We start from the raw sequence: 15,655 nt of genomic DNA on the forward strand, positions 1-15,655 counted from the left end.
TGCCTCTATACACACACAGATAGAAACACATGCGACCCAACTGGAATCAGCACAACGGTGTCGTTTTCCAGCCCTTGGTGGGTCGTCTATTTTTCTACTGGGCTGGGCTAGAAAGCTTATGACTTTTTTTTTGGGGCTTTTATGGAAAAAATACCCATCGTATAAATCAAAATTTAAAAAATAGCCCTTTTTTTTTTTTTTTTAATCTAATCAACTGTAGGCAAAAATATTCTTAACTAAATTAAAAATTATAGAATATTTTTTCTCTTACCTTTTTTTTTTTTTTTTTCCTTCTCAAATAATCACCTGTTTTCCTTTTGAAAAAAATATTCTCTCTCTATCCTTGGTATCTTGTCTACTCTCACTTTCTTTTTTTTGGATTTTTCTCACTTTCAAAGATGAAATATTAGTGCGAAATGATGTAAAATTGTCCAAATAAACATTCATTTTTGTATTTTCTTACTTTTATATTTTTTAAGATTTTTTTTATATAGATATGTAAAAAATTAGTTTATGAGCTGTTATATTTAAGTTTTAAAATATCTAAATGACATATGATGTGCAAATAAAGAAAAATTTATGTAGAACTGAAAAATAACAAAAACCATTAAAAGCAGAGGAAAATTGGAGAAAAAGATAAACTTCTGCTATTTTCCTCCAATTTGTTAGTTTCTAATAATTTTCCGTTAGTAGGAAAACATTATATTTGGTAAAAAAAAAAAAAAAACAAATTAATTTTTTTTGAGACAGTTAATATGTTTGTTTAAATAATTTATATTTTTATATATTTATTAATTTAGTTTAACATTATTCATTAAATTCTGTATTAAAATGAAGATGATTATGTTATAATTGCGGTTTTATACGATGGAACATTGGTGCGAAATGATGGTGGTCATTGAGAGTGTCAAAATGGTAAAAATATAATGGTTGTCATCGGCAAAAAATGCACAAAATCAGAATTAAAAGATGAGATTTTTAATTTTATTGAGATAGACCGAATTGAATATTTGCTAAAGCTAAAATGGATATATTGTTCTTCCATTGAAATGAACGCGTAGGTGAGCCGGTAGACTAAAGATGCATTGCATACTATCTCAAGGTGAAGATGTTATTGGACATAAATGTAGCCGATGCGATAGTGTTAGACATTATAAGTAAAAATGTACGAATCTATTGTTTTATGTTTCAAATTAAGAATTTTTAATTTAGTGTGTTATAGTTATGCATTTTAAATTTATATCTTTCGACAATTAGTATATACTCATGGATATATATTCTACTCAATGTTAATATTTTTTTATATTGTGATAATGATGTAGTCCTTACTTAGAAAATTTAGTTTAATAATATAATCCTAAATTAAAAGAGATATTACGGGAAAACTACGAAAAGGAGAAATTTTGATCATAAAAGAAGCTGATTACAAAAGATTGCTTGGAATGTCTCTATTATTTTGAAAAGGAAAACAAAATGTATCATATTTCCTTTTTTTAATTGGTTAATAATTTTAAAAGCCATTAAATTATTTATAAGATTTTAAATGTCAATGATTTTAAATCCATCAGTCTTTCAGTCATTGAGTCCATAACATATTTTGTTTCCACTCTCATTTTCAATTTTTTTACTCCAATATTAATTTATTCTTCTATTGAAACAGGTTTTTTGACTAGCAGAAATCAATTTTCTAAAGGAAAAAATTTTTTCTGACTGGAGAAAATTTTTCAGCAGCTATAAACGAAATGCACCTAAAGGGATTGTGTAAAATTGAAATCTAATAAAAAATGTCACATTTTTAGGGAAGTAGATTAGTTATCTAACATCAAAATCCATCATCCTCTTTGTAAAATGAACATGAAAACCCATCATTATCTTTACATTCAAAAGGATATGAATATGATGAAGTAACAAAACAATAATTAAGTTACAAAAATATAACAGTTAAGAAGATGTTATATTATCCATCAATCTACCATCTAACTCATATATTTAGTTCCTTGTTATACGCCTCGTGAGCATACTTTCTTCTAAAAAATACTATGTCGTCTTGTCTGAAGTTCATGGGCAATACAACATGTAAAAATTACATGGATTTGAATATAAAAATGCCACAGTCACCACTGCAAAATGCCACAAAAATTCATTTGTTTTAGTTTCAGTATGCAGGCAGGAGAGGGATAAAAAGAGAGATCAAAGGCTTAAACCTTTTAAAGGTCAAACTACGGCTAATCATGTATACAGAACCATCATACATGCATAAATACCTGACTAAAATTGCTAACCAATTAAAATAGAGTAATGTTTATACTAGTAAACACATGACCAGGTAAAAAGAGAGAAATAATCAAAAGTTAAATGCATAACTTTAAGCAGATTATGAATACAGTCAATCGATAAAAACCTTCAAAATTTCAGGACACAAGATTACTAGCAGATTAAAATAGATGGGCAATGTTTATACTACTAAAAAAATAACCAGGGCAAGAGAGAGAAATAATCAGCCATTAAATACATAGCTTTTAGCAGATTATGAATAATCAATCATTAAACGGTAGATACCCATCATTACTTCTTGTTTTCGCTATTCCTCTTTTCTCTATGCTAAATCCTAAGACAGATCATGCATTATCCAACATTAACATTCATGAAACCATAAATAAATAATAAACAAATTTTACTGGATAATAAACAAATATCCATTGGTCTAAATCTACACCAATGCGATATACAGGTGAGTGTAAAAGACTTTTTGGACCCTAGTAAATCTACACCAACGCGATAGCTTCCTAAAGCAATCCAGTCTAAAAATTAAGCTATCATGTAAATCACTTGCATTCGATATCAACCAGTAAACACACAATGACAAACATTCTATTCCCACTTCCAAACGTCTGCAGAAAACCTATGAAACCCATAAAACCCATGATACTGCAGAAATTGAACAATTTGAAGATAACAAAATTCATAATTTCGTTAACTAAACAGACTTACACAACTGCAGAATGACTTGGTGGTTGCGGTAACACTGGCACGGACGCAGCCTGCTTCAAAATGGGACCAGATGGTGTTTCAACAAATATTACCGTTGCCAAGATTTTGTTCGACCTTTTCTCTCTTTCGCCTATTTATAATGGCTTCTCAAACCCAATAAACAATTGGATACAGAGAGGGAGCACTGAGGAGGCAGGATAGACTGAGAGAAAAATTCAGCCATGGAAGCCAAGCCACAAGAGCAATTCATTCATCCTTGGCATCGATGCAGTTTGTAACTTTTTGAGAAGGTTTTTCTATTTCTTACTTGATAGATCTAAGTAGGGGTGGGCAAAATCCAATCCAACCCGTTCAATCCGTCCAATCCAATCCATTTTTAAAAATTTGGATTTGATTTTTATATCAATGGATTGGATTGGGTTCAAAATATTATAAATTGTATAGATTGGATTGGTTATGAATTGAAAATATAAATCCAATCCAATCTAAATAATAAATTATATAATTAAAAAATTATATATTTTTTTTCTTTTTTTCATATTTATATATTAATTTTAATATTTTTTTTCATTTTTATATTTCAATTTTTAACTTTTTTTTTCCATTTTTATATATTAATTGTTAATATATATATATATATATATTTTTACATCCCAAATCCCAAGTCGAATTGTAAATTGTAATCCTAAACTAAATATTCACCTCCGTTGCTGTCCACCACCAATCCATTACCATAACCATTAACCACGCCAAGCTTCGATTCAACCATCTACTCCTTTGCTTTAAAACTCATGGCTTCAAGATTCACAGCAGCTTCAGCGTCTGTTCTTCTGCTTCAAGACTCACGGCAGCTTCAGCATCTGTTCCTAAATTATATTTATATTTATTATTTATATTTTATATTTGAAAATTTTTTTATTTATATTATATATGTATAAATTAGTAAGTTTCAAACTAATTAATCAATTCAAACCAATCCGATCATAAATGGTTTGGTTTGGTTTAGGTTTAACACTTTAATGATTTGGTTTGGATTCTATATTAGTAAAACCGATAAGTATGGATTGGGTTGTATTTTGGTCCAAAACCAAACCAACCCAATCTATGCCTACCCCTAGATCTAAGGATTTTTATCTTTTGTCTTTTATTTTCGAAAGGAAGATAGAAAGCAAAGCTGTAGGGAAAGTAAAAAGCAAAACCTTAGCTGTGCTTTGGAAGGGAAACTAGAGGAAAAAAAAAAAAAAACAAAAAAACAAAACCTAGACTATAAAAGAAAAGAAAGAACGAAAAAAAATATATAAAAGGGTATTTTGGTATGAATATGTTAAAAATTAGCTAGTTTTTAAGAAAAATAAAAATTTTGGTATTTTTTAAATTTTCATTTGTACTGTGGTTATTTTTCAAAAAAACTATTTTTTTCTTTTTTAATAAAAAATAAATAAAAAAGTATAAAAAAAAAATATATATATATATGTATATTTATATATTCAATCAAGCAATCAAGCAAGATGGTCACCATTTCCTACATATATACATATATATATATATATACAGTCCGTCTATGGTGTGGACGATCCTCATGCGGACCACAGTATTGGTGACGGTTTTTCATAGTATTAATGACGGTTTTTTAGAAAACCGTCATTAATACTATGAAAAACCGTCACTAATACTGCGGTTCTCATGCGGACCGTCCTTACTATAGAATTTCCGTATATATATATATATATTTATATATTCAGTTTTGCTATTAGAAAAATTAAAATTGACTTTGTAAGATAAGAATTTGACATTGAAATTTATTTCAGGAAATTTGTTTTGCTTTAGTGTATAAACTTTTTTACAAAACATGTTTACAGAGTAAACTTATCCATTTTGGAGCAAAATTAACCTTTTAAAATGATTAATATTAAATTTTCAACTTATAAAATGAATATGTTCCTCTTTGTAATAAAATTGTATATAAATCTATATACGAAAATGTTGTCGTGAAAAAGTTGCCCACCATTTGGTGAAGAACGGTCATTCATAATCAATCACACAAATTATGTAGATATAATAATCATGAATCATTGTTACCTACACTATCGTGCTCAATTTCACTCCTAATAGCAGTTATGTGTGTATATATATATATATATATGCATATTTTGCTAATATATTTACTTGTCTAATAACAATAATTAGTTTTAGCATTCATTGGTCTTAGTTCAAAACATAGTGTTAAAATTCCTCATCCCTGTTTTGCAAATTTCCTCTTCCCTAATTTATGCAAAACATATATATATATATATATATTTAACTAACTATATTCTTATCGTTCAATTAAAATAAATTATTTTATTTATTTATTTATTGATTGCTGAAAGCAAAAGTTATATACAATGGATTGTTCAATCTGAAAAATGAATTTTGTCATCTGCAACTATAATTTACCGTTGGGCTGTTTATGTAAATGCCTAGTGTGCATTTGGGTTGCTTTTAAACCTCTATTTTTTGCTTATAGAAAATTTTTTTTATTAATGGCTTATTAGATCTATAATTTTAGATTTTTTAATAATTTATCTCTTTTAAAAGCTAGAATATGAGAAATAATCAAGGATAGCTTATCATATTCCTTTTCTACCAAAATCAAAATTTTAAAATTAAAATTATTATTATATTCTTCAACTAATAATAAAATTCCTTTTACGCCATTTGTCTATATAGTAATATTACATATATAAGGAAATAATGATTCATATATATTTTGATTATTATATGTAATTGAAACAGTTAATTAGGTTTCTTTTTTTTTTTTTTTAACCAAATTTGAAAATTCTAATTTGTAATTTTTAACAATCTTGAAATAATAATTTACTGAACACTAATTAGATTGTTGACAAATTGATTGTTGCTTTAGCAAAGTTTTGGCTGATTTTTTCATAATCTATAACAAACCCCATTTAAGCCTTAATTCAATTTTACTATTATGTTTTAGTTTTATATATAGTTTTTCTATATTCAGGATCGATTTGATGAAAATGATGCAGTCTAAAATATGCTAAAAAACCATCGACGGTTCAAATTTAAAGTTTTTTCCTGTGAAAAAAATTCTCTTTCGGCCCGACGCCATAGCTCTGCTCCTCTCTCCCACCATCAATTAAAGGATTCCCTGCAAAAGAAAAAGCATTATGAAAAAGAAAAAAAAGCTCCACAATCTCCATACCAGATATGATTTCAAAAAAATTGCAGGAAAAAAAAAAAAAGAAATCTCCATAGCAATTTCTTTTTGGGGCTCTCGAACTGCTTTGGATTTCAATTTCTTTCTCTTAAGACTACGAAAGAAAAGTTATAATTTGAAATAGGAACTGGAGCCACTGTTTCAGTGCCTCACCAACCAATTTTCCTATTTCTTTCCTAGCTTTCAAAAGCTTCAACATTAAGCTTCAAGTTTCAAAGCTCAGAATCACACGTTCATTAGAATTTCGTTTCCATTCTCAATCTTGAAGCCCAGAAAGCCATAGTTTGAAAAAGAAGACGAAGAGATGTATACCGAGAAATTCGATTCGCTCCAAGCAATGAAGCAGTTACACAAGCAATCTAGCGTGAATCACAGACAAGACTAAGAGATCCTAGCGGCCCCAACTTCGCCATACTCACCCAAAACGCTTAAACATCGCTTCCCAAATCCATCAACTACCTATTCCAAGAATAGAGTGATGGGGTTCGGATGCATGACCCACATAAGTGGGACGTGGTGTTGTGATTGACCCAGTCCATGGGCTTGATTGAGTCCAAGTTGGTTTCCAAGTTGTTATTGAGTTACTGTTGTTTTGGGGTGTTTAGTTGTAGGAAACTAATGCTTAATTGTAGTTGTTGTTGCTTTTTCGTAGGAGAGTCTGTTAAAGTGTTAGTGTATTTATTCTTGGGATTTCAACAGAGGAAGGGAAATAAATTTAATATCATATTTTCCAACCCTCTTCTTCTTATCTTTTCTTTTCTTAGCTATTCTTTCTCTATCAATTCTCAAGGGACCTATCAGTGGTATCAGAGCCAAGTTCATCCCTATGGAGCATAGGACGCGAGCAGTGACCCAAGCTGAATTTTAGACTGCTGTGGAAGAAACTTTGCAACAGCATGAAACGAGCATTGGGAAAATTAATACTAATGTGGAGCACATCAATGCAACTTTGAAAACCATGCTAGCTGACCTCCAAGACCTGCACTCACAGACTCTGAAGAATGCATAGTAACGATTAAATGGCAACTACAGCACGGGGGGGCCATCATTCTCAAAACCGAGTCCTCATTCCAGAATGGGTCAACCATCCAACTTCTCCAAAGCCAATCCAACAAGATTGAAGATAGACTTTCCCAGGTTTAAAGGTGAGGACCCAAATGGTTGGATATATCGGTTGTGAACAGTATTTCGAGTTCAAGCTTGTCGAAGAGTCACAGCAAGTCCAACTCGCTTCTTTCCATTTGGACGGACTAGCACTACAATGGTACCATTCGCTTGGTAAGTTCCAAGGGCCTTTAACATGGAATGAGTTTACCCGAGCTGTCTTGCACCGATTCGGTCCTACTGACTACGATAACCCGTCTGAAGCTTTGGCTCGCCTAAAACAGGTTTCATCCGTCACTCTATATCAAGCTGAATTTGAAAAACTTTCTCAACAAATAGATCATCTACCAGAATCCCATTTAGTGGGATGTTTTTTTGTGGGGTTACGAGATGATATTCGGGTAGAATTGAAGATGAAGCAACCATGTTCCCTGTCAGAAGCCATTGGAGTTGCCCGGCTGATTGAGGAACGGAACCAATTATCGCAAAGAAACATGGTTGCCCAACGGGCAACATTAGTAAGCCCGCCTCAGCGCGCCGCTGCCCAGACTTCAGCCGGACTATTGGGGCCACCACTGGCAAACTGAATCAACTCCACCGATTCACTTCCAGTTCGCAGAATTTCTGCACAAGAAGCCCGAGAAAGACGATCGAAGGGCCTCTGTTTTTACTGTGATGAAAAATTTGTGCCCAGCCACCGTTGCAACAAGCCTCAACTCTTCATGATTGCGGAACCAACGATGCACGATGGGGAAGGGGAGGAAATGATCACTGAAATATCCGACATCGAAAATTCTCTTCCAAAAATCTCACTGCATGCCATTACCGGAGCCACCCATCCTCAGACCTTTCGGGTTAAAAGTAAAATTCAAAACATTGAGGTAACAACCTTGATTGATGGAGGGAGCACACACAACTTTATGGATCAGACACTAGTAAAACGTCTTGGTCTCTCCATGGATCAAGGGAACAAGCTTCCTGTAATGGTAGCTAATGGGGACCGAATTGAGTGTGTTGGAAAATGTATGGGGCTCACATTAACAGTACAAAATTGCCCAGTGCAATCTGATTTTTATGTACTTCCTGTAGCAGCTTGCCCGATAATTCTTGGGGTGCAATGGTTGGAAACTCTCGGTCCAATAGAAACGGACTATCGTCAACTCACCATGAAGTTTAAATTGGATGATCGGCCCTACCAACTTCAAGGCATCCAGCGAGCATCAATTTCTGCTTTGGAAGTCAGCGACCTTTGTGGAGTAGAGCAGGTCGCATGTTTTTTGCTAACGACTGAGGTGGATACCTTTTGTGAACATGAATCATCCCTGGAGGAACTTGAGCGGCTGTTGGAAGAATTTCAGAGGGTGTTCGACACTCCCAGTGGGCTGCCTCCACCACGAGCTCATGACCACACCATTCCTCTCTTACCAAATCAGCCCCCGGTCAGCGTTCAACCTTACCGTTATCCATATTATCAGAAATCAGAAATTGAAGCAATAGTGAAGGAGTTTTTGGATGCAGGAATAATCCGTCCTAGCAACAATCCCTTTTCTTCACCGGTTTTATTGGTCAAGAAATCAGATGGTAGCTGGCGATTTTGTGTGGACTTTTGGGCGCTTAATAAAATTACCATCAAAGACAAATATCCAATTCCTGTCATTAATGAACTTCTAGATGAATTACATGGGTCGAAATTTTTTACGAAGCTGGATCTACGATCAGGGTATCATCAAATCCGGATAAAGGAGGCAGATATCGGCAAAACAGCGTTTCGTACACATGAGGGTCACTACGAGTTTGTAATCATGCCCTTCGGGCTCACAAATGCTCCTGCAACGTTCCAAGGTCTAATGAACGATATCTTTCGACCCCTATTTGCGAAAGTTTGTTCTGGTATTTTTTAATGATATTTTAGTCTACAGTCAATCTTGGAATGACCATGTAATTCATCTACGCACTGTATTGGATATTTTACCTACTAATCGGTTCTTTGCAAAGAAATCAAAATGCCATTTTGGAGTTCAGCAGGTGGATTACTTGGGCCACATTATCAATAGCGACGGTGTTAGTCTCGACCCAGCAAAAATTGAGGCAGTCATCAGTTGGCCAAGGCCGACAACGACAAAAGGGGTCCGTGATTTCTTGGGGCTTGCCGGTTATTATCGAAAGTTCATCAGTGGTTTTGGAGGCATCGCCGCTCCTCTTAATAAGCTACTATCTAAAACTGGGTTTCATTGGGATTCCAAAGCCGAGGAAGCCTTCACACGTCTGAAGACAATGCTCACCACTCCACCAGTTTTACGCCTTCCTGATTTTATTCAGCCATTCATTGTCGAAAGTGATGCTTGCAGTGAAGGAATCGGCGTTATTCTGCTTCAAAAGGACAAACTAGTCGCTTATTACAGTGCGGCTTTAAAAGGGGCACCGCTTTCATGGTCCACGTATGAAAAAGAGATGCTAGCAATTGTAAAAGCCATACAAAAATGGAGGCCTTATCTGCTGGGGAAACCTTTCTTAGTTGAAAGGATCACCGAAGCCTGAAGTTTTTGATGGAGCACAGAATAACCACTCCAGCTGAGGCCCGTTGGCTCCCGAAATTAATGGGCTATGATTACACAATCGAATATAAAAAGGGTAGAGAAAATGCAGGCGCTGATGCGTTATCACGAAAAACAGAGCTTTGTTGTCTTGCCGTCTCATTGCCGAATCCCAATTGGTGGAAAACGTTGCAAGAAGAGGTTGGTGCCGATCCTTATTATGGTCAGTTGTCTACTCCTACTCAAACTCTTTTTAACAGTTTTGCCAAAAGAGATGGGGTTTGGTTCAAAGAAGGGCGCATAATGTTGAGTCCTCACTCAACTCTAATCCCACTTATTTTGCCCAAACTGCATTCCACGCCAATAGGTGGTCATTTTGGTTACCATAAAACACTGAGTCGTGTTAAGCGTGACTTCCATTGGCCTTCGATGAACAAGACAATCAAGAAATTCATACGGGAATGTTCAGTCTGTCAACGAAACAAGGTAGATTGTACCAAACCTTCCGGGTTGCTCCAACCGTTACTAGTTCCTGATCAGGTGTGGACTGAAATCTCCATGGATTTTATTGACGGGGTTGCCATCTTCAAGAGGGTATACGGTGATTATGGTGGTCGTTGATCGTTTATCAAAATATGCTCATTTTGTCCCTCTCAAGCATCCTTATACGGCACCTTCAGTGGCAAAAGCTTTTGTGGACTCTATTGTTCGACATCACGGAGTTCCAACTTCGATTGTAAGTGATCGGGATAAAATTTTTACAAGCACTTTCTGGAAAACCTTGTTTCGATTGCAGGGGACGGCTCTTAATATGAGCTCGAGTTACCATCCGCAGTCCGATGGGCAGACGAAGGTGGTCAGCTGAACTCTAGAACAATACCTCCGTTGCTTTGTGGGGGAATAACCGAGGAGCTGGGCAGATTGGTTGGCTTGGGCAGAATTTAGCTATAATACATCAACGCATTCTGTCACCAAAATTTCTCCCTTCCAGGCCATCTATGGTCGTCCACCCCCTTTCTTGTTCTCCTATGTTCCAGGTACAACTAAAGTGCATGCTGTGGATGCCATTTTGAGCGCGAGGGATACGATATTAAGAAGCCTGCAACGTAATTTAGTCCTTGCCAAGGATCGCATGAAATCGAAGGCGGATCAACATCGTAAGGAGCTGGAATTTAGCATTGGAGATTTTGTTTATCTGAAATTATAGCCTTATCGGCAACAGTCCCTAGTTAGACGTACTTCACAGAAGCTTTCTCCTAGGTTCTATGGTCCTTATCGAGTTCTAGAACGAGTGGGACCGGTTGCTTATCGGCTCGAGCTACCAGAAGGATCGATGGTTCACAACGTCTTTCACGTGAGCCTTCTCAAAAAACATGAAGGCCCAATATCGTCTGTATCGTCTCCCCCGGAACCATTACCATTGGATCATCCTTCATCTTCCTGGCCGGAACGGATTTTAGACGCCTGGGTTATTCAAAAAGGCCAATATTTGCCACGAGAGGAAATATTAGTTAAGTGGATTGGGAAGCCTGATTCTAATGCAACATGGGAGAATCGTTGTCGTTTTCAACATACCTTTCCAACTTTCATTCTTACGGACAAGAATGATTTGAGGGGGGAGGACTGATGGGGTTCGGATGCATGACCCACATAAGTGGGACGTGGTGTTGTGATTGACCAAGTCCATGGGTTTGATTGAGTCCAAGTTGGTTTCCAAGTTGTTATTGAGTTACTGTTGTTTTGGGGTGCTTAGTTGTAGGAAACTAATGCTTAATTGTTGTTGTTGTTGCTTTTTCGTAGGAAAGTCTGTTAGAGTGTTAGTGTATTTATTCTTGGGATTTCAACAGAGGAAGGGCAATAAATTTAATCTCATATTTTCCAACCCTCTTCTTAGCTGTTCTTTCTCTATCAATTCTCAAGGGACCTATCATAGAGGCTTCTGTTTATCCTTGTGGGTATTTTGATTGACTCAACGTTCTTCATCCTCCAGCCTACTTCCGTGTCCAATTCTGCCATACCCAACATTTCACTACTGGTGTCACCACAACCCATGATTAGATTGCGTCGTATTCCAAGAGGAATTTTGGGCTCGGCAAGATGGGTAGGATTTCGGTGGGGATTGGGAACCGCCCGGCTGCACAAGACAAGGGACTGATGCAAACGACATCGCCGACACCATTCTCGCTGGATTTCGCAAGCTGTTTCTTGCTTAGGTTTAGTTACATGTACAAGTACAACTAGAGGGCTTTTTTTTCTTTTCTCTTTTGACGCTTTTAATGTTTAAGCGTTGGCTTTTCTCGATCAATTTTATTTATCATTTTTTTTGTAAGATAAGAAAAACAAGGTTTTTTTTTTTTTTTTAAATATTAAAAGCATCCAAACCGATACTTCTATTGCATATCAATATTGACTCTTCCCCATCAATTTTTTTTACCTTTTTCTTTGTAAAAAAAAATTAAATTTTTTTTTGTTTTAATATTGAAAGCAACAAAGTTGACGTTTTTATTATTATTTAAAACGTTAGTTTTTTTCCATCATTGTTTTTTTTTGTATTTTTTTTTTTTTTTTTGTAAGACAAAGAAAGTAAGTTTTTTTTTTTAATATTAAAAATATCAAAGCCGACTCTTTTACTACATAATGGCTTTTCCCTTTCAATTTTTTTTAACTTTTTTTTAAAAAAAAATAATTTTTTTTTTAAAATATTAAAAGCACAAAAGCTTATGCTTTTATTGCTTAAAAGCTGATGCTTTTATTGCTTAAAAGCATTGGTTTTTCTCCATCAATTTTTTTTTGCCTTTTTCTTTGTAAGATAAAAAAAAAAAAACGAAGTTTTTTTTTATTATTTTTTTCTCTATTACAGCCCGGTTCATCTTTAATTCTCTTTTTATTTATTCTTTTTTTTTTTTTTTGGGAAAACAAAGGGCATATTCCTTTAATTAAGAAACAAGAATACAAACATCAGCCTGAAGTGCAAGATTTAGCCACTGTGGACCAACTTCAAGCCATGATTCATACAAACACATACCAGTTGCATAATTAGCAATACAATGAGCTACAGTATTTGTATACCTATAATCAAAAGACAAAGATAACCCCTCAGAAGTAGCAAGCAGCATTTTAATATCTTCAACCAGAAAGCATGAATGATCCAAAAGATCTCCCATGCGACCTTCATTAACTAGTTACGCTGCACTGGAGCAGTCATTAACAATTTATCCACTGCTAAAGCCAGCCTTTACATAAAAGATTATTGCCTCACGTACAGCAGTGAGTTCAGCATGAAGAACCGACCATGAAGCATTAAAAGGTTTTGCTAAGGCCCCCAGCATTTCTCCGGCACTATTCCTGACAACCACACCTATTCCAACTTGCTGTGTGCATGTTTGTAGTGATGCATCAACATTTATTTTCAAACAATTACCTTGTGGGGGTGACCAACAGTGCTTAATCCTTTCCTTCTTTCTCTCCACAGAAGACCCCATTGCTTCCTTGTATTCTACTTGAAGATAGCTGCTGTATCCAACACTTGTGCATTTGACTTAACAAAATTCCCATGTGTAAAAGCATTTCTATTATTCCATATACACCAACAAGTCCACGCAAAAATCTCATGTTGACAAACAAACAACCGATCAAAAACAAAACAGCACAAAGCAGCAAAAGAATCAAACCTTTCATGTTTGAGAGTAAAATAAAAGTCAAGCTTCTTCCATATTACTCTCACCGTAGTGCACTCCCACAATGCATGTAATACAGTTTCGTCCATGGCTTGACAGATGGGGCACAAGCTAGAATCCGCAATATGTCTTTATGTTAAAGAATGTAGACATGGGATAGCCGATTGGCAAGAACGCCATAGAAAAATCTCAACTTTATTTGATACCTGTAATGTCCAAAGGAGTCGCCACCAAGATCAAACTTTTGAATCGCTTGGACCACCAAGTGAACCACCCACACCAAATTTTCGAGCCTCCCAATACCCTGTTTTGACTGTATACGTACCGGTTACACTTATTGAAAGTGTTGTAGTTTGGGCCCAAATTGAGTGTGAATGATTTATTAGTGGGCCTTGGGCCTTAAATGTTTGTTTCCTTTACGGTTAGACTTCTAGAAAGCATATCAATTAAGGAAATACAGATTCTAAATATTTTAATTATTTTATGTAATTTTATTTATTTATATTAATATTTCCACGTGTATCTACATATATATATTCATACATTATTTCCAATGATCTTAAGACAAATCCAAAATTTTATATATGTATATATATGTAGAGATTTGATTTATTTATTATGTTAATTGATCATTGTGGTTATAATGCATACATATGTGTATATGTTTATATGTATACATTTTTTTTTGGGATATGTGCTTCTGTGTGTTTCACATTGAAAAAACAAAAATAAAAACCATCAAACCCGTGTGTATGTGATGGATGTATATTATTTTATTTTATTTTTTTTATTTTTTTATTTTTGTTTGTCTAATCATTGATATAAGTGCCCTTGACTTTATATTTTGAGGTGAATGTTTGTTTTATGTGTTTATACATACTTTCTAGCTGCTGTGAGTGGGAAAAAAAAAAATTGCATCAAGCTCGTGCGTTTTAAAAATTTTGGGCAATTATTAAATTTTGTTTTAAATAAAAATTGTTTCCTTAATTGATTTGCCCATGAATTTCTAAACCTTTTGGTGATTTTTTGGAAATTTTTTGACCGCCGGAATAGTAAAAATTGGCTGGAAAATTGCAACCGAGTCGGCTGACCTATTTACCAGAAAAACGGGTCACAATCGACCCGGTTTAAGGATTGAAGAAGGGTCAAAAATAGTTTTGGGCTGGTCTTGGATTAATGGGTCTATTTTAAATTCTGTTAGGCCTGGCCCAACTTAAAAGCCCAGTCCATTGTTAGAACAGGCTACTGTTAAGCCCAAGAACCATATCCGATTAAGACCCAGACCCAAGATAAACGGCCCAATTGAAAATGGGCTCGTCACGTGTCAAAATGACAAATAGCCACGTGCCATTATAAAATTAAAAAAAAAAAAAACTGACAAGTGGCAGACAGTGGCGAGGCCACGTGTCCAACAGAAGTTCAGCCACGTGTTGCTCAATGAGTGGAGACATATGTCAATCTATACGAGTGCCACGTGTTGGTTCTGGATCATGCCATGTGTCAGGCTCTGCTCATGCCACGTGTCATATTTTGAGAATGCCGCATGTCTGGCCTGAGATGGACACGTGTCGACCTACTTCGGGTAACACGGGTCGGCCTTTAAATGTGACACGTGGCAAAGTCTTACGTGACACATGGTGGTATTTTATAGTGACACATGGGGTGAACAGTACCTATGAATAGTGCCGATGAAAAGTACATGTGAACATTATTTTTGGGTGTATACAGTAATTTTTTTGGTGTATACAGAAGCCCTAAAAATCGCATATTTTATGTTTTCCTATTGAAAATTGCTTATAATTAGTTTGTTGAGATAGAAAATAACAATTAATTGATTTATGCTTTGTGATTTTACAGAAATGGCAAGTGAAAACAATAGGACTGTGCCTACTCAGACTTCTGGGATTCAGATGCCTCCTTCTGCAAGTCATGCAGAAAAGCCTGAGAAGTTTAATGGAGCAAACTTTAAGAGGTGGCAGCAGAAAATGCTATTTTACCTGACCACCCTGGGACTTGCGAAGCACTTGACTGAAGATGCGCCACCCAGTGATGAAGAGAGTGATAGGGAGACACTCATGGCAGTGGATGCATGGAATAATTCTAATTACCTATGTCAGAATCATATC

At 35.1% G+C, this 15,655-nt stretch overlaps 1 protein-coding gene and 1 long non-coding RNA gene across 2 annotated transcripts; one reads left to right on the forward strand and one right to left on the reverse strand.

The window, feature by feature from the left end:
• Positions 1–1,849: 1,849 nt before the first annotated feature.
• On the reverse strand, positions 1,850–3,339 carry LOC125423565 (uncharacterized). Its single transcript, XR_007242267.2, has 2 exons — positions 2,992–3,339; positions 1,850–2,120 (listed from the first exon to the last, which is right to left on the reverse strand). It is a non-coding gene; the product is annotated as an uncharacterized LOC125423565 (long non-coding RNA).
• A 4,719-nt stretch (positions 3,340–8,058) lies between these two features.
• On the forward strand, positions 8,059–9,856 carry LOC132803182 (uncharacterized). Its single transcript, XM_060815455.1, has 2 exons — positions 8,059–9,160; positions 9,231–9,856. Exons 1-2 carry the CDS (start codon positions 8,059–8,061, stop codon positions 9,854–9,856), a joined length of 1,728 nt encoding a protein of 575 aa, XP_060671438.1.
• Positions 9,857–15,655: the final 5,799 nt, after the last annotated feature.

This window comes from Ziziphus jujuba, chromosome 3, assembly GCF_031755915.1.
Source record: "Ziziphus jujuba cultivar Dongzao chromosome 3, ASM3175591v1".
NCBI lineage: Eukaryota > Viridiplantae > Streptophyta > Magnoliopsida > Rosales > Rhamnaceae > Ziziphus > Ziziphus jujuba.